Genomic DNA, 23,254 nt, shown 5'->3' with positions numbered 1-23,254 from the left:
ATGGAACTCTGTTCAATTGGCTTATAGTTATGAACAAAAGTCATCTTTTGTTTGTGGTACATGCTATATTATTAGATTTATCTACATTAACACGAGAAATTGAAATTACAAAAAGGAAAAGAATAAGGCTTCGACATGGACACTATCACTGGGTCGCTGGTGCTGGAATTGGACTTGCAATGGCATGGTGATCTGATACTGGTAAAGTGACCCGGACGTGAAGTGTTTGTCCTGCTTGGCAGTGGCCTAGTTCCTTGAGAGTCATAGCATACCAGTCTGGTTCGAAATTTCTACCACAGATGAAGTAATAGTCCCCAGGTTTGTCAAGAGGGATATAATCGAGTCCGGCAGCATAGAGTGCTAGAGGAGATTTTGTGTTGCAAGATTTGTAATCTTCTCCATTCACTTCCATCAAGTTATGAAATTCCTTATCGTAAGCGAAAAGTAGAGCATCTCCGACGTGAAACTCTTTCGTGGAAGTCCAATTCTTTTAATTACCAAAAATGCTCCACCCAAGTGAGTCGCCAACTTTGTGAACAACTTCACTGTGAACAGGCTCAGATGAAGAAGCACCCGAACACACGCCCATACAAGCCATTGCAACGATTTTCATGGTTTTTCTCAAGGCCATACTGAAACAAGGACACCGGTAGAGAGAAAGTAATAGGAGTGTTTGCAAGAAATCAGAAGCTGACTATGACCGATCAAAGAGAGGTGTGCTACTGAAGTTCTGAAAGAAAAATGGTGTGGCCAGTTTACATATTTTATATTGTGCGTGCTTTAGCCAAAATGGGGACTGAAAAGGTTTCCAAATCCTAAAGCAACTAGGATTTGTCATTTGTAAAGCCAAACAAAAGAAGGATTACAGAACAAAATGACTGGAATATAGAAACATGCACATATCAACCCATAAACCATAATGAAAAAGGATTACCACAGCCTAACAAATATTGCATATCAAGAAATCAGATCGATTGATCTCCTAGGTAATCCTGACTTTCTCCGCAAACATAGCACATCATGATCTTCGCACTTGGCAACTGAATCTTGTTTTCAACTGATATCAGACTGCGCATGCGAAACGATAAGAAATTTTCAGAGGCTAGAAAGCATTCTGCTTCTGTTTTTTATGTGATCATTGGTAATGATAATGATGTAACTAGTTTAAATTGAGTCTGTCCAGATCAGTTCTTTTAAGCTACTTATTGCAAAGATGAAAGACTATATAGTAAGCAAGAACGTCTGAAACATACCTTACCCAAGTGGGGCGATTATGATGATGTAGTTCTCTTACTCTCCCTAAGTCCAGTTTTCTAGCTAGAGTTAAACTGTTTATCACTTTGAATTTAGCAGGACTTTTTACTTTTTAGTTACCTACAAAAGTTTTGGGGTTCAAAGGACTCCCAATCAAAGGGATCATCCATTGAAAAATGAGATGGAGTTATTGAGGACATAATCTACTATTTCCATCAAGTGGAGAATAACGGACTTCTTCTGTCGGTATAAATGTTAAAAATAGATCCCTTAATAAAATTACAACTAAAAAAGCGTACAAAATAAGACTTAATGTTTCAATAAAAAAAATAAAAATAAAGACTTAATGTTACATGTACACGGGGTAATCTTCCCCATCTACTTCCATAAAGTAAAGAAATGTGAGGAGCAAGGATCTCCTCATAATAATTACAATTAACGATACAGGCTCAGGACATAAAATCGTAGCGTATATCTCAGTCTCCGTTTTCTATGTCCCATGCCCGCTCGTTTCATACGATAGAGGCATAGAGCTCCGATAATGATGTCAAGAGTTCATTCCCTCCACTTCCACCGGAGTAATTACATTGTAGAAGAGAGCACATTCCAAAGTCAGTACTCAATAAGAGATTTTCTACCTCTTTCAGAATAAACCGAGTCGTATGGGTGTCAGCCACAACTCACTAGTGCTTCCTTGAATTGCTTATGCATCACTGAATTTTCCCCCGAGAGAAATGAAAGAGTAGCTCTGCCACTCTCTATGACGTACATGGCCTCTCATGGACATTTGCAGGTTCTTATGGGTAGTCAAAGCTTTTCGTTTACTAGTAGCTCTGAGACTTTGGTAAATCATTGATTCGATAGTTTTTCTTTCTTAAAATAAAGAAATTGTGTTTAGGATTTCTTCCATAGATGTTTCTACGATATGAGTAAACTAGCGGGAAGTGGTACACAAATAAATATTTATCAACATGAAAAGAGGGTACGAGATTTGAGCGGCCAAGACTAAGATTGATCAACATGATAGGGGGTTTAAGATTTGAGTGGCTAACACACCATAAAAGTCTACTTAACGCTTGGATGCTTGAAAATGCAGTGGACAAAATCCAAAATGATCCAACCAATTGAACCAAATACGCAAAGAACATAAAGTCAGATTTCAATTGCTATATCATGACTGAAGTGCATGAACCCCTTTATTTTGTTTCTCATATAGAAATTACCATATTAAGTTTCATACCAAGATAAAATTTTACCATTCTCGCCAATCAAGATTCATAGGTTATACATGAACTAACATCTAGCTAGTATCTAAAATTCTAAATTAATTGAATGGACTTAATAACCAATATATGTTTACTGGTAAATCACCAATTCGTTAATGTACCAATTAAAATACACTTTGGCACCCAAAAAAGAGAGTAAAAGATCGATCTTCTTCCACTTGTCAAGTATCCACTGATTATGTTTTTCAGAATCTGCTCAGACAAAGTACACAGTCATATTGTCAAACGGCGGGAGATTCAACTGAAAATCGAAATACCCAAAAAGAGTTTGCCGCGCGCCAACTCTCATCGCTACAATCCAAAACGAAACTCCCCAAACACGACACACCGCTTTGCTGTTTCTGAAATCTGATGGAGCTTTCGAACCAGAAACTTCAAACCTCCGAGTGGCAGGTTGAAATGGTCCCACTTGATTCCCCACACTACATTACAACTTTGAAAGGGATTTAGATTTGCTGACATGTTCTTTGTTTCTGGGCTTGTGGATTCCTGGTTCTTCCAGCTCTCTCTCGGTCCCTTCCGGTATGCATCTCTTTTCAGATTCTCCGAATGGTTTGGTTTGTATTTGTTTAGTTTAGTTTGTACTTATACAACTTTTGTTTGGTGATGTCAGAACCTCCTGATGTGGGCAATTGGTTTGCAAGCTACCAGTATGAATCTCCTGCAATGAATTCGGATTCTTTTCGCCTTGTGTTTGACGCCAGTGAAAGAGTAGATGAAGGAAATTCATGTGGGTTTGGGGAGCTTGGAAATAAAGATGGGAGTCTTTGTTCATAAGAAGAAGAAGAACTCGGATGAGGTTGTCAAATGTGGCAAATCTTCAGGAGACCAATGTTTAACTAAGGCACTCTTGCTTCTTGTTCCTATTTATTTCATTAATTTGTGATTCTGAATTGGATTTCAACATTGTATTGAAAAAGTAGTGATGTCCAACTTCTAACATTTGGCAAAATTTACTTGTTTAGGTTTCAGGTTCTTCTGAGTCAATTTTGTCCCTTTCAGGTATGTGATACTTATCCCTGTGATGGTGTTATCTTTCCCCTAATTTCACTGAAATGATTCTCTGCTTATTAGAAACATGAGGATTAGTAATGGGAGTCGTTAAAAAAATATTGTTACATGTGGTACTCTAAACATTGTTATTGATCTCCTTTTGCATTCTGATATGTTAGAGCCTACGGATATCAAAAACTGGTTTTCAAGTTATGTGTACGAGTCTTCTTCACTGGATGCTTCTGATGGTATTGGAGATTCTCTCAATGAACAAAGTAAATGCAAGAAGGATGGGGTTTTGGTTGAAAGCAGTAAGAGACAAAATGGAGAGGAATTGAGGAAGTTAAGAATAAAGAGAAGTGTCAGTAAAGAGGCTGTAGGTGAGAAGGAACAGTCAAGAGGGCTTCCAATTTGTGACAGCTCTTGGAGAGTCACTAAGCAGGCAAGGCAGCCTGTAAGTGAGGTAACTTTCTGTATATCTCTTCTATCTTGTAGCTAATTTCAATAACCTGAAGAAATAAATCCACATTTTGAAGATCTAATAGTGAAAACTAACAAAAAGATCTGAAGTCCAGGATATTGCAATAAATCAGTAGTGAACCCCAATATGGTCTACTGCACAAAGAAGTCTTAAAAGATATTATCACAGGCCTCCAGGCTCAAAATTCTAAGCCCCAATATCCCAGAAAAATACATTTCTTTTCACGAGTTCAACAAGCTAAGTCACTGAACTGTATTCCAAACGTGTCAGACAGATATGTATTTTACTTCAAGATGATCATTGGTTGTACACCAGTTATTTCATCATAGAAACCTCAAACTTTATCAACAACTTCATGAAGTTTTCCACCATTCCGATCAGTTGACAACCAATTTTTCTCAAGGATGTTGCATTAGTCCTTTTGAAACTGCTCTTTGCAAAGAAGAGTCTACTTCCTCTCAATAATTTTTGTAGGAATCATTGTTTTAGTTTTATTTTATTTACCTTCAATAGTCTGACAGAATTTCTTTTTGTAGGTTCCAGGGCCTTTGGATTGTCATCACATTTGTCAGGTTTGCATATGTTACTCTTGAAGCTCTTTTTTTTTTTTCCAAAATATATGGCTGCTGAGAGAATATATATATATATATATATATATATATATATATATGTATATGTATATGTTAGCAATCTATCGACACAAATTTGTACATTAGAAGCGAGTCTTTAAATTATATATTTGTGCCTCTTAATCTTGCAGAGCCTACTGACATCCGAAACTGGTTTTCAAGCTATGTTTATGACTCTCTGTCTTTGGATACAACTGATGGTTTTGGAGATTTTGTTTGTAGACATAGAATAGATGAGAAGGATGAAGTTTTGGTTGAAACTAGCAACCGAGAGAAGAGAGTGTGTTTGAAGGGTTTTAGTAAAATAGAAAGTGATAGTGAAGCGGATAATGTTGAGAAGATACAGTCAGAAGAGCAGGACAAGCCTCCTGTAAGTGTGGTAGCCTTTCTTCCCTTTTGAGATCCCTTCTCTCGTTTTTTTTTTCAATCAGTCTATCTTCTGGCTGAATCTATTATTAAGTTGTCCTGTTCAAATTACTTATTTCAAAAATGCCAATAACATATTGACTCAACCACTGGCATAGATGAGAATCTATTTGGTGAGAATGATTTGTGTCTCGAATATGGGCCTAAAACAGTGCAAAGCAATAATATTAGTCGAGCAAAACATGGTGATACATCAAGCTTCGACAAAGGGCATCCTCAATGCAAGTAACATCAAGAGATTTTCCATGGAACCAGATTTAAGTCATCGAGTAACCAGAGACGTTCGTGCAGTGATGATGGAAAATGTCCAGAAAACTTGATTCACTGTAAGGGTTGCACTCTACAAGAGAGCTCAGAAGCAAAGATCAATGCAAAAGATTGTTTACTACTCGCAACCAATCAGAAGTTAATTCCAGTAAATGAAGCATCAGTAAGCAACTCAGCTCATGGAAGCAAAGAAATAACATATGATGGAAAAAGAATATCAGAAGATGGTTTCATTACAACAAGGAAACCCAAATTTACTGCAAAAATGATGAGAACTCTTCAAAAGGACCACCAAAGAGAAATAAAGGAACAGTTACATTAGCAGGAAATGATGCTGTTATTGAAAGAATTTTCTTGGCGGACACAACAAATTTTCATCATTCTCCGGCACCATTGATCACTGGGAAATGGAAGTGTCCTCAGCAATGTAAGCCAAATTTGGGACCTCCTTTGAAGCAGCTTGGACTTGAGCACTGGTTTCGGAAGTCGTGAAGACTGAAACCTAAATTGGACAGTAAGAATGCAGAGAGGCCAACATAATCTGAAGACTCGAGCTTTGGAGTTTGAAGGATCTTTGACATAATAAAATAAAGGACTAAACGAAGCATTTCATGATTCTCCACATCTTGATGTATATTACATCGAAAGTTAAAGTAATGGCTATAACTTATATCTTTAACTTGTATATCTTTTCTTGATTTATATTTAGACTGTAACTCCATGATGCAGGTATTTGCTTTTCATATCAATTGTCGATCAGGTTTTATCACTTATATATATGCTCATTCTAGTGCAGGGATGGAGTAAATGACTGTACATGTAGATTTAATGTGGCAATTCAAGCATCAATTACATTATTTCTTTTGTGCTTTCAAGTTAAAGTTACTCGGTTGTATCCACAAATGCCTATTGGTAGGTTAGCAATCGAACTGTATCTAATCTAAAATAAATGCATGTCTGTGTATATGTATATATTTGTCTTTGGGTATTCAAATTGATGTTATGTTTGTAACATTCTTGATTTGCATTATTTTTAGAGGTAGCGCTCACTAGACAAATTGTCAATGGCTTTAAATTTCATTGGCACTTTGGCAGGAATGCATGATGATGAGTGCAACCGAGGCGCGAGATTTCGTGAACAAGCTGCATTTCATAATCTCATTCTAGAGGTAATTCTTTGTGTTTTACCTTTGTTGCTCTCAATTGCTTGTTTTTAAATTTTAACAATGGTGTTGGGAATAATAAGAATTGAAATTCCTGTATGAGATGAGTAGTTGGTTTGCATGCTAATACTTGGTATGCTCTCTCGTGCTGAAGGCTAGCATTGTTTCTTTCACCTGAGATTTTTCAAAATTCCTGTTGCCTTTTTGTCTTGTCATATAAATAATTTGCAACCATCTCTAAGTCAATATAAGTTTAAATGTGCTCAGCATCGTAAGGTTGATGGTCATTCTTGTACTGTATCTGTTTCAGATTCTTCACAATTGAAGAGAGTACAGGCTTTTATGAATCTCTCTTTTCCTCACCCTAATTAACAATACAGAATCTCACTTAAGCCTATGAGTTTCACAAAACTAACTTTAAAGGTCCTTAAAAGAGTTCCTCTGAACTCTGAAGGATCTGGCTAAATTGGTACAATGGAGTTAAAGACCATAGTTTGTAATAAGAACCATATATGTTATGGTGAAAAGTTTTTTTTTTTTCCTTTAAATTTTCTTAATACCATCTTATTAGGTACTTCCCATTCCTACGATTGCTGTTATTGAAGGTGTAGACAGTGATTTATTCACCCTTTGGATACAAGTTTACAGATTATGTAGCAGCATTTGTGCTACCTCTATGATACTGTTACAAAGAGACAATACAGGGTATTTACAGCATATCAGAACTAATATGTACTTGCACCAAATAAACATCAAATTCTTAACAGATGCTACATTAAGGCCTTTTTATAGTCGATGAATTATTGGCTTTAACAGAAAGGGGCAGCTCTAGGTGGTGGACTTGAAATGGCTTTATCATGTGATATTCGGTTATGTGGTTCTTTTATTTTAACAGAAAAACTAATTATGCTTGTAAAATAACAAGCTTCGTCAATGTGTTAGTATGGCTAGACTCTGATTGTTTCCATCCTTATGATTCGGGAGAAGATGCAGTATTGAGATTTCCAGAAACTGAACTTGCTATTATGCATTTATGCCTGGGTCTGCTAAATTTTAATTGAGACACTATAGCTCTTGCTGTTCTAGTCATAGGCTGCTGTTGCATCCCGCCTCTTATTTGGCGAGCCAATTCTCCTTCAACTTTATATCACAAATTTTCAGAACAAGACTATTTCGTATTACTTATAATTTTTAAAACAAATCTTATACAGTTATACCTTTTCATAGTTTTATAGTTTCCCTCATCATAAATGATCCATGCAGTGACAGATCAACCTCTCTTGTTCACATGATTTATCAGGGCAGGTGGGACTCAGCTAACTTCCTGGATTGGTTGGAAGATCAGTAGCAAAGAACTCATATTGACTGGGAGGATGTTAACCGGCAGAGAAGCAATGTCTGTGGGTATGTATGCACTATGCAGTCTACTTGGTAGGTTCCTTGATTTTATTTCCTCTTCCTCCTTTCACCCCAGCACTAAAACTGTACCTTAATACATGTCTGGTAATTTACTGTGTCCATGCTGGTGAAGCTTATTTAGAGCTACTTGAAGTTGCTCGCACTATAAATAACACGGTATGAAATTATCTTACAATAGAGCTGCGTTCTTTATCTTTTTGTCATGTTACATAGAGATCCCAAGTATGCTCTTATAAATTAATCAAGGACGGCAACCTAATAATGAAAGTTTGGCCTTCCCATAATAACAGCAGTTCAAACATGTCTATCATAGTGAATATAAATAAACTGATACTTCTGTACTTGAGTATAGACTGAATATTTACCTCTTTTGGCGCATACTGACCCCTTCCGGCCCTTCGTAACGTCAACCCTAACCCTTTTCCTCATCCCTACCCTACAGTGCTTCTTTAAATTTTCACCATCAAAGGTAAAAAATAATAAACAACCACAGAAACCAGAAAGTAAATATGACTTAAGTCACTGGACTAAGCCTCACTCTAAGTCATCATATTAGTTAAAGAAAAGTGCAGTTTATCAATCACTTTGCAATCAGGTTTATGTATCTAGTTATAGCAGGGTCCAATAGCAATAAAAAATGGTGAAAAGAACTTTTGACCAGGGACTTGAGGTAGATAGAGCTTGAGCTTTGGCACTGGAAGAAGAGAGCTATGAGAAAACCTTGCACACAAAAGATCATTGGGAAGCAAATAACTAATTATTGACCTGCTTCACACAACTAATTATCAGTTTCATCAAAATTCTCCATATTATCACCTTCTCTAGCTACATAAATTTCTCGCATTTTAGAGTTCTGCATGCTTATGTCCATGGCAGCAATTTCGACTTTTGTTTATTAGTGATCAACTAGATTTTTTACCTGATAGGCATGAATACTAAATCTTAGTTCAGTATATCCTAGTAAATCGAGCCTTTGACGTGAGAACTCAATTCTTTATAACTTCGATATAGGCAACTTGAGAATTAATGAAAGATGAATCAGAATCTCCAATTAGTCCACCAAACCAGTCAATTCTGAATAAGATATTCCCATTCGTAATGATGGAAAATGACTCAAACATCGCCATGGAACTTTTTGAAGCCTTTTCATCATAAACCTGGATTAAACATCGCCTGAACCCCATGAAAATTACATAATTCAATTCTCTTAGAGAAAACTATAATCTAAAATGCTGAATTATAGCCAAAATCTAAACAAGCAGCATTCCAGTCTCCGACTTCCATGGCATTTTGCTGTTCTCCATTAATCAGACCTTCCATCAAATCCCTAGACCAGTCTTCACCAACCATAGCGTCACTGAAGCCCCCTCCACTCACATCAACTTCCCATGAGGCCTCTAGTAGCGTTTCTACTCCTCGCTCAGCTTCTAATGCAGGTCTTGGCTGCAAGAACTCTTCGATGTCTTCGTTGAACAATTGTTGTAGTTCAGCCTCATCCAACATCGGTGGTATTGGCAATCCCATACTCTCATCCATCGCCAAAAGTGGTTCACCTTCTTGGTGGTCTCTTACCGCGAGTTGTTCTTGTTCAGCTTCCAATGACGATGTTGGCACATCAGGACGTTGTCGTTTCTTTTGGGGCTCCTCAATAACCGAATCAGCAAGATCGGTTTCACCATCTTCGTTGATCCCGACATAGTCTTCAAGAATCTCATCTTCTAATTCTTGCCTTCTCCTCTTCTTTTCCGGAAGCACATCGTTCTTCCTAAGCAAACAAAGAACATAATCCTTGTTTACTTGTTTCTTGCGCTGGATTTGAGACTCATCAAGTTCAAACTCGTACATGATCCAGCGACCATGATGTTTAGAGCCTTTGTTCTTGTAGGTGTAGGTCTTCTTGAAACCAAGAAGAGTAGATGTTGGCCGCTGATTCTGATCAACAAGATATACCTCCTTGGCTGCGTTTTGGCCTTTCCATGTACCACCTTTCCCCACTGTTCGGCTGGCCCTAGAGCTTCTTGCCGTCTTCTTCTTCTGTTGAGTGAAGAAGTAGAGATCTTTGTTCCTCCTCAAGTCGTTTGCTCTTCTTGCTTCAAATCTTTCCCATATCTTCCAAGGATCTTGGTCGCCGTAAAGATCCAACTCAGGGATAAGGGCTTCATTGCCGGGAACTGCCATCCCGTTCACCTTAGGCTTAAGGTAGAACATGAGTAGCTCATCTTCCATGGGGCAAAACCTTTGGCCTGGAAGAAGCATAGGACCAGACTCCATGAATGAAAGAACTCGATCGATCGATTCTTTTGCGGCTGAAAGAATTGTTTTACGTAAAGAGTGCAAAATGTGTTTTAGAAACTGAAAGTGACCTTCGCAAAACCTGATGGATTTATAGAAGCTGATGCGGCGTAGAAAACAAGCAGAACCGACTTACTAGGGGTATAATACATGATTATTACGTGGACGACTTAGATTAATCTAACTGATCATATTGATCTGAACTAATGACCTATTTCTTGATCATGAAGTAACCAAATTTATAAGGCTGGAAATGCTCTATTTCTTTTGGGATCACTCATGTACGTACAGTTGTACCTCTTAATATCTGGGTGAGGTTAGTAGCATGAACTAGCATTCTTACGATTTACTCCTACATCCATATCTTTAACCAAAACCATTTTACTTTAACAAACAGTCGTACGTAACGAATGAAATAAGAAAATGTTTTTATTGGTGTGGTTCACCGCGCCAGCTACGGCTCCCCTACCTTCCTTATCGTTCTGTTTCATCTCATTCGACTATCTATCACCTTCTCGACATTGAAAGCAAGCTTTCACCAACTAACGAATTTGATATCGATCTATTCGGAGCAAAATGGTAAGACACCATCACGTAACTCGCGCATTTGAAGGAATAATGTAATATAATGCAGTTTCGATCAACAAGATGCGAGTAACGTACGTGTGGCTGCAAGCATGATATGTGAGAAATTTTATTGACGGTTAAGGAAGACTGGAAAAGAATCCGAGGGAGTATATGATCATTGGAGATCATTTGTCCATGCTGAGGAAATGAGTGGCCGATAAGGACGTCAATGCGGAATTGCAAATGATAGATGTTCTTTACAATTTTTTTGTCAATTCAGTTTATGATGCATTTCGTAAGTGTCAACATAAGTTTTACCTGTATCCTTTAACGTTCTGTCCAACTGCTGGAAAAGAGAGAAAAAAGAACAAGACACAGACAGTTTACATCGATATTGTTATTCCTTGTGTAAGTTGAGGTCACCATTAACCTCTTGTCAAGTAAGCAACCCAGCAATTTAAGTTTTTAAATAGATTAGCAGCTCACAAAATGGTTTTTGCAGCTAATATATACCTAAGCTTCGATCTACATAATTACTTCCTTTGAAACAAGATAGTAATTTAATAGATGTTTTGCAGAACAACATATTAATGACGACATAGTAAAAAAATATATTCTCTACCCTATTATCCGTGCAGGCTTATCAGTTGTGTTTTACACTTTTACATAGTTCAGCTGGGTACTGTATTACTTTATATAGCTAAATGAATGTGGTATCTGCAGAATTGATGATGCAACTCCAGTGTACTCAGTGTACTTGATATAAAATGTTCTTTTCATCTGTACTCCTATAGCTGTAGATCTGGAAAATTGTTCATGCAAGGATGTAACTATGTCTACTAGAACCGTTTGTTTTTTAATAGCCTTCTTTATGCGACCGAAGCTTGAAGAGGAAGTTGCAATCTCCAGAAGGACTACATCATAAGTTTATTGAGCTTAATACGTTCCTTGCACTTGATGGCTTTTTTTCTTGTCGATTATGTGTTTAATCACATCCTTTGCTTGCTCTTGACACTGCACTAAAGTTTTCTGTTTTAGTTGCTGATTAAGTTCCATAGCCAGGCGCTGTAAACTCATTGATGGTGCTGAAAAAATAATAGGTGGAGGAAATTTGTTCTTCTTCAATCATATTAAGCGGCAGCTGATAGATGATGCTATTAGACCTATATATTTTGAATGTCATATAAGTAGGCATCAATTGGTATAACATAACAACATATTACATCATGAAGATTGGTGCAGAGATGTTCAGGTGACACTGAAAAAACCACAAAATGTGAAGATCTAAAAAAGGAAGGATATGGTGATTGTGAATTTGTGATAGACTGGTTTTGTACATAACTCTGCAGATTTCTTTCTCTTTTCATGTTTGGTCAGTATGTCCATGCTTTTCGTCCCCCTTTGCTGAGTCAAACAAAGTACATCCTTGATTTACTTTAAGAAAGCATGAGCAACGTACTCTTCATTCTACATCTGTATTCAACCTTCCAATTGCATTCTCTGATTGAAATTAAGTTGTCACAAAGCAGATTCAAAACTTTGCACATACTGATTACTAGAACTTGTGAGTGCCTGCAACTAGCATAATTATTGGATATGAAGAATTGAAGACGGGCGCACAGGCAAACATATGTAAGAAATTAAGTTGAAATAAAATGAGAAGTCAGCTTAACAACAAGCAATAATTATTTTGCATATAGCACATAACTACACCTGAGATTAGTGAAGGAAAGGATGTTATTGACAGAAAGGCCTCTTGACAGATGCAACAAATTCTCATCATTCTCCAGTGACAATGATCACTGGGAAAAGTGTCCTCACCAACGCAAGCCGAATTTGGGACCTCATTTTAGTCATTTAAAGCAGACTTGCACATGAGCACTGGATTCCGAAGTCGTGAAAGACATAAAGCCTAAAAATTGGATATCTAGAACTAGAGTTTTGGAATTTGAAGAGTTCTGATTTAAAAGAATAAAGGGGGCCTAAACAGGTTTTCAAGCAATTTGTTTGGAGTGAGTTTCATACTTATCCTTCCTTCCACTACATCTTGATTTCATTGTAACAAGTATCTCCCATCAAACAAAACAACCAATAAGAGATAGAATCCATACCCCTGAAGTTATCATAACTACCGATAGTACCCTCATACTTTCCACTTGTCATGTTTCAATGGTCGTATGATGTGAGTTCTTCCTATAAGAGAACTACTACTTTGAGTCAGTGTCCTTTGATTAGCTTTGTGGTGCAACAATGGTGGGTGCTTTGACTGCTTTCAGAGTTCTAAGCAAGTCCCTCAGACATTACAAACCCAAAGCCTCTATCTTCCCAGACAACTCACTCACTCCCACACCCAACCAATGGCTTCACCAAACTCGCCGCACTCTGATTCTGGAGTCGGCACCCTCTCACTCCGTCAACCTCCAAGACTCTCCGACGCCGATTCCGGTTAGTTTAATTCTTAAAGTTTATTTCTTTCTTGTGCTTTATGTATTTCTTGAATGTAGAGTATGAACCCAATTGGGTATTTGGGGTGACAGGAATCGTTGAAGTTAGTTTGGATAGACCCCGAGTGAGAAATGCAATAGGGAAAGATATGCTCAAAGGTTTAGAGAACAGGCTTGAAGCTATCAGTAATGATTCATCTGCTAATGTTCTGTTGCTCCGCAGTAAAGTTCCTAAGGTGTTTTGTGCTGGAGCAGATTTGAAGGTAAACCAATCCAATTCCTAGAGTCAATGCATGTGTTATGTACATCTTTGGGTATTCAAGTTTATGCCTTTTCTGTTATGTTTGTGGCTTTCTTGATTTGCATTACCTCTGTTGTTCATGTAATTTCAAATTGCGATGAGTGTATAACTGAAGAAGGTAGTTCTCAATAACTGAATTGTCAATGGCTCTTGATTTGATTGGTAGGAACGGAAGATGATGACTGCAACTGAGGTTCGAGATTTCGTGAACAAGCTGGTGCCACATTCTCATTTCTTGAGGTCATTCTTCTTGTTTTTCCTTGTGGTTTTCTGTAATTGCTTGTTGTTAACAATGTCTTTAGTAATGATAAGAACCGGAATATATGTATGAGGTGAGTAGTTGGTTTTGAGCGCTGATACTTTGTATGCTCACTTGTGCTGAAGGGTGCATTGTTTCCTTCACCTGAGATTTTCAAGATTTCTTGTACCTTTTTTTGTCTTGTCATACACTGTATGTTATTAAAATTATCTAATCCTTGCACTCGTCCGTAGTTTCGAGTTTGAATGTGCTCAGCCGAAGGTCAATATATGGTCATTTATGTACCATAGCTTTTCAGATATTTGAAAAATGAAGAGAACATAGTCTTTTATGTATCTCTCTTTTCCTCAACCTAATTCCATTACAGAATTTCAGTGAAGCCTAAAAGTTTCACAAAATTAGTTCTAAACTCCTTAAACGAGTTCTCTGTGGGATCTGCCTAAATTGGTATAATGGAGGCTAAAAACTTTAAGTCCTAAAGATCATAGTTTGCAATGAGGACCATGTCTTAAATGTCATGGTGCAAAACTTTTCCTTTTTTGTTTCCTATTTGTTGACACTATCTTATTAGGTACTTCCCATTCCTACCATTGCTGTCATTGAAGGGGCCACATTAGGAGGTGGACTTGAGATGGCTCTATCTTGCGATCTTCGGATATGTGGTATGTCCAATCTACATTGAAGTGCTTGTACAAAAAACAGGCGTCATCAATCATCAATGTGTTACAATGATTAGACTCTAATTGCTTCCTCCCTCAGGAGAAGATGTGGTACTGGGATTGCCAGAAACTGGACTAGCTATAATTCCCGGGTATGTACTAAATTTAAATTGACACACATCTAAGTAGACTGCCATTTTTCTTCCAACTATATATCAGAGATTTTCATCAGTAGATTATATATCAGAGATTTCCTACAACTCATAACATATGAATTTTAACTTCTTATCCTGGTCAAACCGAATAGTTTAGTGGATTCGAAAATATAAATACTTTCTTGTACAAAAAATATTAAACCAAATTGTTTCTTGATTTATTTGTTTTCTGTCTTATACATTTTCTTTTAGTTTCCCTCCATTCAGTGACAGATCAACCACTCTTGATTAAATCCTTTAACAGGGCAGGTGGGACTCAGCATCTTCCTAGATTGGTTGGTCGATCAATCGCAAAGGAACTCATATTGACTGGGAGGAAGATTGATGGTCGAGAAGCAATGTCAATGGGTATGTCTACTTGGTTGCTTCTTTGGTTTTAGTCCTCTTCCTCTGCCCTCCCACTGGCACTAAAATTGCACCTTCCTTTAATACAGGTCTGGTAAATTACTGTGTCCATGCCGGTGAAGTTTATGTAAAGGCACTTGAAGTTGCTCGCAGTATAAATGACAAGGTAAATTATTTTACAAATAGAACCCGTTCTTTTTCCTTTTGTCAAGTTCCTTAGAGTTTGGTTATATATGTCCTATAATTTTCATATAGGACGAAAACATAACTATGTAATATGGGCTTTCCAATGATAACTGCAGTTCAAAAGAATCTATTATAGTGCATGTAAGCAGCTGAAACTTCCCTACTTAGGTAAAGGCTAAAGACTGAATATACTTACCTCCTGTTTGAACAGTAAAACCCATGACCCCTTCGTAACCCTGACCCTGACCCTTACCCTTCATCCCGACCCTACCATGCTTGTAGTTTTTAGGATTAAATTTATGACTTGTCCTACCCCATAACATTCAAGAAAAAAAAAACAAAGAAAGAAAAATTAACTCCAAAAACCAGAAAGAAAATACTGAACTAAGCATCTGTGTTAAGTCATCATACTAGTTAAAGGAAAGAGCAGTTTATAAATCACTTTGCAATCAAATTTATATATGTAGTTTTGGCAGGGTCCAATAGCGATAAGGATGGCAAAAAGAGCTATTGACCAGGGACTTGAGGTAGATAGGTCATCAGCTCTGGCACTTGAAGAATATTGCTATGAGCAGACCTTGCACACAAAGGATCGTTTGGAAGCCCTGGCAGCATTTGCTGAGAAGCGGAAACCAAGGTATACCGGAGAATAATATGGAGGATTTGCTATAATCTGTCCTGGGAGGAGTTAACTGGTGGAATGGAAATAAATTAATTTTCAGGCAATGAAGAAATAACAGATTGTAGAGGCCCTAATTTTGTAAATCATGATAATATACATTTAGCAACCTTTTAAATTTTAGGGGTCAGTGAAATAGTTGGTGTCTGTTAGGTGTGGAACCTCTTGCATTCAAGAAGATTGATAATGTATCAGTGAAGTAATAAAATTGAAACTTTAATACTACTGTTAGGAATGATGTTCAGAGTCTCTTTCGATTTTCATCCAGTCATCTAATACCATGATTGCCCTTGCTTCCGTTTATTCTATTGAGGAAGAGCTTATGTTATGACTGTGAAGTATAAAAGGTGCCACAAAATGCCTTTTTAAATAACTATTTCTTCTTTGTAGTGCTCATGTAGCCATTTTCTTCATTAGCGACAAGAATGAAAACTTTAACAGCCAATATTGACTTCAGAAAATAATCATTTTCATCATGAAACCAACTTTCTTGTAGGTTTTTTTTTTGACATGATAACTTTCTTGTAGGTTGCTTATGAATTCTTATATTTTATTATAATTATCATAGAGAATAATCAAAACCTCCATTAGGCATTATCCGAACTCTTAGGACAACCTAGATCATGGTTCAAAGCTCCTACACTAAAGTTTCCATTCCCCCCGACCATTCAAGTGGCAGTGTACCCTCTAGTCCCTATACTATGTCACAGTGTCTCACTGCTAGCATCCAATCTGGTCCAGGGGCTCTTTTAGAATGTCTCTCAGGCTGAACAACTTATATTTCCTAATTGCCTATGTATTAGAAGCGATTAACTGAGTACAGCTTGTACTAGAAAGGAAACAAAATAAAGCACAAAAGAAATTTACCCTATTTGTGCTTTATGCCTAAGGACAAAACAATTGCAACTTGTCTCAACATATAAATCATTATTGTATTGTTATTTCAAAAAAGAAATCATCATTGCTGTTCAAGTTGCTTCATGTGAAAATACTTGCATGAGTTGCATCTTATGTATTTGACCTGCTTCACTTAACTTATTATCAGTGTCATTTTGCTTCTGCTCATCAAGACATAATCACCGTTTCTACTTCCATATTCATGCATTTTAGGGTGCTGCATGCTCGTGAGTTATGTCAACTGCAGCAATTTTCCCTTTTGCTGATAAGTCATCAACAAATAGATTTTTTTTTTTGTTTACCTCCATGAATACTTAGTCATACTTAGATAAATAAAGCAGAAATCTAGGACTATAGTTCACAGATAAAGGATCAGTCTTTGACTGGAGAAATCCTATACCCTTAACTTCGTTATAGGCACCTTGAGAATAAATGATAGACAAACCTGAATTGTAATCTCCAATGAATCCACCAAACCTGTTAATTATAAATAAGATATATTTGTAAATTTAGAATCCTTATGTTCGTAATGAGAAAATGACTCGAATATTGCCATGAAACTCTTTGGAGCCTCATCATTATAATACCTGAATAACCATTTAGCTAATTTTTGTGCCCTGGTCACTTTTGCCCTGCCTATTACCTTTTTGGTCCTTGCAGATATAGTAAGGCAAATTAATTCTGCAAACTGAAGCTTTTGTAGACGCTTTCCTCATCTCTTTTCTTCAGTTCAATCTATTAGAAATGTATCGAGTAGCGCGCATTATAACTGTTCAGTCTTGTGGCTTTATCACTGTCTTTTCTTTGTGTCATTGCATGTCCTTATTGATAATATGATGGTCTCTCAGCATCTTCAACATTGGAAAGATAACTAATTGATTTGAAGTTATATTTGGGCAGGAAAATTAGGAGGAAACACATCTAGTTCAGTGGAAAGTAGAAAATGGTGGTTATTATGCATTGTATGTATATTTATATCCCTGAGTTAGGTTCTTACAGATACTTCCAGAAACAAACAAATGCCTTTTGTAGAATGGGAGCTGGGATAAGCTCAAAATATTAAAACCAAATTTAAGCGTACAGATTATTTACCATAACCATCATCGGTGTGGGATGCAGTATTAATTGGAAAATTAAATGCCACTCTTTTAAAATGGACACCGGCCTTGCATAATTCTACCACATTCATCTTTGCCCCTTTGCTATTCTCTCCAGTTTCTGATTCCCTGTAGTATTTTCAAACCTCCTCGATCTATTTTGATGTCGATTGATATCAGTTCTGACTCGACAGTAGAGATGGTGGTGGGAGATCGAAACTTACCTCCAACCTCTCCATCTCATCAAAATATTGGTGCGAGGATTAGTCAACTAGGTTCTTCTGTTAGATACAAAGGAGTGATGCCACTGAAAGGTGGTATGTGGGGGCAAAGATCGCCTATAACTACAAGCGATACAGCCTCGGGACATACAAAACAGAGATCGAGGCAGCTATAGCATATGATAGAGCTGCGATGACGATGCCGAGAGCTCATTCCCTCAACTTTCACCGGAGTAATTACTCTAGAAGAGAGCGCTTTCCAAAGTCAGTACTCAATTAAGGAAATTCTGAGTATGTTGCAGGGTAAAATGTACTCCTTCATACTTAAGTATTCATGTAACGTGGGATATCATGCAGAAACCTTCTTGAAGGAACAAGGGATTTTATATGAATTTCTCTTCAAGAAAGAAATGAGTAATATGGATATCGCTCAGAAGTGCTTCCTGGTTCGAGGAGTTTATGCTTCCCTACATGTACCCCCAACAGAACATGAAGGCCGGAATATCTCTGCCACTTTCTTATAATGTGCATGGCCTCTCATGGACATTTGGATGTTCATATTGGCATCATAACCAAAGCTTTATGTTTACAAGTGGCTGGGGGGACTTTCTCAAGAAGTATAACCTGCTCAAGAAAGATTCGGTAATATTTTACCGTTGCTAGTACCAATGGGATGCTGCCTGCAGCAAATCATTTTACTTAATAAATGTGCTGAAAAGAAATGCAGAAAGCTATATTGTGGGTAAGAACGCTGAGGAAGGAAGCTCAAACAAGGAGTTGGAAGCTGATTGTTCAGAAGAGGGGAAAAAGAGAGGGTTTAAGCTCTTTGGTGTTAGGATTAGTGGTTAACAATTAGTTACGACCTGAGTTTGAGGATTTTTTATTTTTATTTTCCTTTGGTTATCTCAGCTATACACAGTTTTGTGCTTTGCTCATTTGAAATTAAATAGCCATGTCTGTATCTCAACTTTTCAGGGGTTGAGTAGTTTTTTTTTTGGACCAAAAAAAAAGTAGTTTTTTGAAATTTTAAGACTGTTTCTTAGAGAACTTTTGAGTATGTATTCTCGATACTTATAGTTTTGCAGAACTTATTATGAATGCCAATTCAATACTGCCCATCAGTATTTTCTTCTGCGTCTTTCGGTTCCTATTTTCAGTTTTAGGTGTTTATTTTTACTTTATTCTTTTTAAGATACCTCGTCCATGGCCGGCCGCCAAATTTTATGAGCTATGTCTACCAATAAATATTTGGACATCAGTAATTTCAGCTGCTTAAGGAAGTATATCACATTTTGCAGAATAAAAAACAACAAAAAATCAGTAATACAATTTCTTGCCAATCTGCAAGTCAGACATAGATACTTCTGTAAGATGAAACAGATTATTCTTCGGAGTCGGAGACCCTATTCTTATTATTTTTCTTTAAGAGTTTGGTCAGACTATTATTGGCCGAAATGTGCAGAAGATGTAATTAGTTGATCTCCACTAATTCGAGTTTCTCTGAGTCATAATTTGTCTGTTACAGAATGGCCACTCCATACGAACAATGTAAGAATTAACAACCATCTGAACAAGTTATGGGAAGTATTGATGATGTGGTCTAGCTAGAAATAAGTTCTCAGCAGAATTTATATAAAATGCTACAGGGTCATCTGAACAATTTTTCTTTACTTTTTGTTGATTATTGACTACCTGGGGAAGCACTTACATGAAAGAGATCAAAGTAACAGAATCTGAAACAGGAACGAGAAATGCAGGAACTGACAGATGGAAGGGAAGAGAAATACACGGGAATTTGGTAATGGAACTTTGTTTATTAGCTACATAGTTTTGAACATATATAAAAGATCAATTTTTGTTGTGGTACTGGTACATGCTATATATTTGACTATTATACATATAAAGATTAATCGGCTAGCTTGAAGAATTCGAATTAAATAAGTAAAAACGTCGGCTTGGACATGGAATCATCACTATGGCGTTGGTGCTGGGGTTGGACTTGCAATTGCATGGTGATCTGATACTGGTAGAGTGAATGGAATTAATTGAACATATAACTTGATGATTTCTTCATACACATATCAACCTATATATACTAATCTACGAATTCACTTTCCGGGATTCACTCCGTAAAACACGGATTATGTTTCCCGCCACTATACATGCCAACACTCCCCCTCAAGTTGGTGCATACATATCGACCATGCCCAACTTGCTAAGTGAATCATAAAAAACTCTTTTTGACACTCCTTTTGTGAGCATATCGGCAAGTTGCTCTTCTGTGGAAACAAAAGGAAAACTAATGATCTTTGCGTCTAGCTTTTCCTTTATAAAATGACGATCAACCTCCACATGTTTTGTACGATCATGTTGCACAGGGTTATGCGAAATATCAATAGCTGCCTTGTTGTCACAGTACAGCTGCATAGCACTTTTAGGCTTAATACCCAAGTCTTCTAGTAGATTTCTAAGCCATAATAATTCGCACACTCCCTGAGCCATACCTCTGTATTCTGCTTCAGCACTAGATCGAGCTACCACATTTTGTTTCTTACTCCTCCACGTAACAAGATTGCCTCCAACAAAGGTATAGTACCCTGATGTGGACCTCCGATCGGTAACATTTCCAGCCCAGTCTGCATCTGTGAAGCCACAAATCTCAAAGATATTGTTGTGATTAGAAAACATTACTCCTCTCCCTGGAGCTGACTTCAAGTATCTCAAAATCCTTACAACAGCATCCATATGATCCACACTTGGATTATGCATGAACTGACTCACTACACTTACTGCATATGCAACATCTGGCCTGGTATGTGACAAATAAATCAGGCGTCCAACTAGCCTCTGATATCGAGCTTTGTCAGTGGGAACTTGATCTGGATACTCTGCTAACCGATGGTTCTGCTCAATTGGAGTATCAATTGGAGTGCAATCTAACATCCCTGTCTCCGTTAGTAGATCAAGGATGTACTTCCTCTGACACAGATAGATACCATCACTTCCCCGGGCTACCTCAATACCCAAGAAGTACTTGAGTGTACCTAGGTCCTTCATCTCAAACTCTGTGGCTAGCTGCTTTTGTAATCTGTCCACCTCAATAGTATCATTACCAGTAACTACCATATCGTCAACATATATGATTAGGGCTGTTACCTTCCCTTGTTGGTGTTTGAGAAATAATGTGTGGTCTGAATTACTCTGCACGTATCCAATTTTCCTCATGAATTGTGAGAATCTTCCAAACCAAGCACGAGGTGACTGTTTAAGACCATACAAAGACTTTCTCAATCTGCATACGGAGTTACTTGGAGAAGTGGCCACATATCCAGGCGGAAGATCCATGTATACTTCCTCTGTTAGTTCTCCATGAAGGAATGCATTCTTAACATCAAACTGCCTAAGTGGCCAGTTCAAGTTAGCAGCGATAGAGAGCAATACCCGGATAGTGTTTATCTTTGCAACAGGTGCAAATGTCTCATCATAGTCTATGCCATATGTCTGGGTGAACCCCTTTGCTACTAGGCGTGCTTTATACCGGCTTACTGACCCATCTGGATTATGCTTCACTGTAAACACCCATCGACATCCTACAGTCTTCTTGCCATATGGTGGAGGTACAAGCTCCCAAGTATTGTTCTTTTGTAATGCTTCCATCTCTTCCTCCATTGCTTTCCTCCATTTTGGATCGCCCAATGCATCCTGCACTTTGTTAGGTACTGATACAGTAGATATTTGATTCACAAATGACTCATATGACTTAGATAATCTTTTAGTAGATATAAAATTGGCCACCGGATACTTGGATTTAGTCTGAAGGGTAGGTTCATATTTTTTTGTTGGTTGACCTCGAGTAGACCTATTTGGCAAAACATATTGTCTACTATTAGCCTGAATAGAATGACTAACCTCATATGAGTGATCTTCTGCACCAGGAGAGCATTGATCAGGGGTATAAGTAGTACGAGATACATGAGGGGCAGTTGTGTTGTCAGCTTCTGGTGCCTGAATCTCTTGAGTGACGACCTCCGGTGGTGCCTGTGTGGCTGACACTTTGGTAATCTCAACAGATCTTGTTACCATATCGACTGGCTCACTTGTCTCCCCCTCTCTATGATACAGCTCTTCAAAATAGGAATTCTCCTCCTGAAGAGCAGTATCAGAAGGGGAAAAATAACTCATATCCTCAAAAAAGGTAACATCCATAGTGACATAGTACTTCCGAGTAGGGGGATGGTAGCACCGGTACCCTTTCTGATGGCTGCCGTACCCAACAAAAACACATTTAACTGCCCGGGCATCTAACTTAGAACGCTGATGTTGTGGAAGATGAACAAAAGCAACACAACCGAAAACACGGGCAGGAAGATTGTGAAACGAGGGTAATTTGACATGAGATGCAAGCACCTCATATGGAACTTTCCCTTGAAGAACACGAGATGGAAGACGATTAATAAGGTGGGCGGAAGTAATGACAGCATCACCCCAAAGGTATTTAGGCATGTGGGCACTAAAAAGAATACACCGAGCCATATCAAGTAAATGACGATTTTTCCGTTCAGAAACCCCATTTTGCTCAGGTGTGTAAGGACACGTTGTTTGATGAACAATTCCGTGTGTGTTAAAGAACTCCTGAAAGACATGATTCACATATTCCCCCCTATTATCAGAACGAAGAACTCGAATGGTGGCATTATATTGGGTTTGGACAGTGGCATGGAAGGTACGAAAAGCTGGAAAAACTTCATTTTTATTTTTAAGAAGAATAATCCATGAAAGACGTGTGCACTCATCAATGAATGACACAAAATAACGCATGCCTGAGACAGTAGATTCTTTAGAGGGTCCCCAAACATCAGAATGAATTAATTCAAAAGGAAGAAAGCTTTTAGGTGAACTACTAGGGGAATAAGTTGATCGATGACTCTTGCCCAAAACACATGTCTCACAACATAAACAAGACTCGTCCACATTAATAAACAAAGTGGGCATGGATTTTTTCATAATACTAAAAGATGGATGCCCTAAGCGACGATGCCATAACCAAATTTCACTTAACTTGTCAGAAGTGGAGAGTAACGCGGTCCGAGACTGCCCGCCTGGTTTTTCCCCTGCGTACGTCAGATCCAAATGAAACAACCGGCCCCGCAAATACCCCCGACCAATTACTCGTC

The 23,254-nt window shown here is 37.7% G+C and overlaps 3 protein-coding genes across 3 annotated transcripts; 2 read left to right on the top strand and 1 right to left on the bottom strand.

The window, feature by feature from the left end:
* Positions 1–145: 145 nt before the first annotated feature.
* LOC126795497 (mavicyanin-like) lies at positions 146–598 on the bottom strand. The gene is made up of 2 exons (XM_050522328.1): positions 499–598; positions 146–405 (listed from the first exon to the last, which is right to left on the bottom strand). The coding sequence occupies exons 1-2, from the start codon at positions 596–598 to the stop codon at positions 146–148; spliced, it is 360 nt and encodes a 119-aa protein (XP_050378285.1).
* Positions 599–3,255: 2,657 nt separating this feature from the next.
* LOC126795496 (uncharacterized) lies at positions 3,256–5,856 on the top strand. The gene is made up of 4 exons (XM_050522326.1): positions 3,256–3,399; positions 3,506–3,542; positions 3,713–3,996; positions 4,551–5,856. The coding sequence occupies exons 1-4, from the start codon at positions 3,256–3,258 to the stop codon at positions 4,605–4,607; spliced, it is 522 nt and encodes a 173-aa protein (XP_050378283.1). The 3' UTR covers positions 4,608–5,856.
* A 7,171-nt stretch (positions 5,857–13,027) lies between these two features.
* LOC126793674 (probable enoyl-CoA hydratase 2, mitochondrial) lies at positions 13,028–16,320 on the top strand. The gene is given in 10 exon segments (XM_050520269.1): positions 13,028–13,196; positions 13,199–13,222; positions 13,315–13,484; positions 13,689–13,737; positions 13,740–13,762; positions 14,353–14,443; positions 14,541–14,592; positions 14,900–15,003; positions 15,090–15,166; positions 15,663–16,320. Coding segments are annotated over 10 exon segments (936 nt in total). The 3' UTR covers positions 15,840–16,320.
* Positions 16,321–23,254: the final 6,934 nt, after the last annotated feature.

The sequence above is a fragment of the Argentina anserina genome, chromosome 5 (genome assembly GCF_933775445.1).
Source record: "Argentina anserina chromosome 5, drPotAnse1.1, whole genome shotgun sequence".
Lineage (NCBI taxonomy): Eukaryota > Viridiplantae > Streptophyta > Magnoliopsida > Rosales > Rosaceae > Argentina > Argentina anserina.
Note: the sequence above shows the minus strand (reverse complement) of the source record. Positions and strands in the feature narration are given on the sequence as shown.

Coding starts and splice junctions, on each gene's coding strand:
- LOC126795496 (XM_050522326.1), top strand. CDS start 3,256: ATGAAGGAAATTCATGTGGGTTTGGGGAGCTTGGAAATAAAGATGGGA. Junction 3,400..3,505: donor CTAAGGCACTCTTGCTTCTT/GTTCCTATTTAT, acceptor TTACTTGTTTAG/GTTTCAGGTTCTTCTGAGTC. Junction 3,543..3,712: donor GTCAATTTTGTCCCTTTCAG/GTATGTGATACT, acceptor CTGATATGTTAG/AGCCTACGGATATCAAAAAC.
- LOC126795497 (XM_050522328.1), bottom strand. CDS start 598: ATGGCTTGTATGGGCGTGTGTTCGGGTGCTTCTTCATCTGAGCCTGTT. Junction 406..498: donor ACTTGGGTGGAGCATTTTTG/GTAATTAAAAGA, acceptor ACTTGATGGAAG/TGAATGGAGAAGATTACAAA.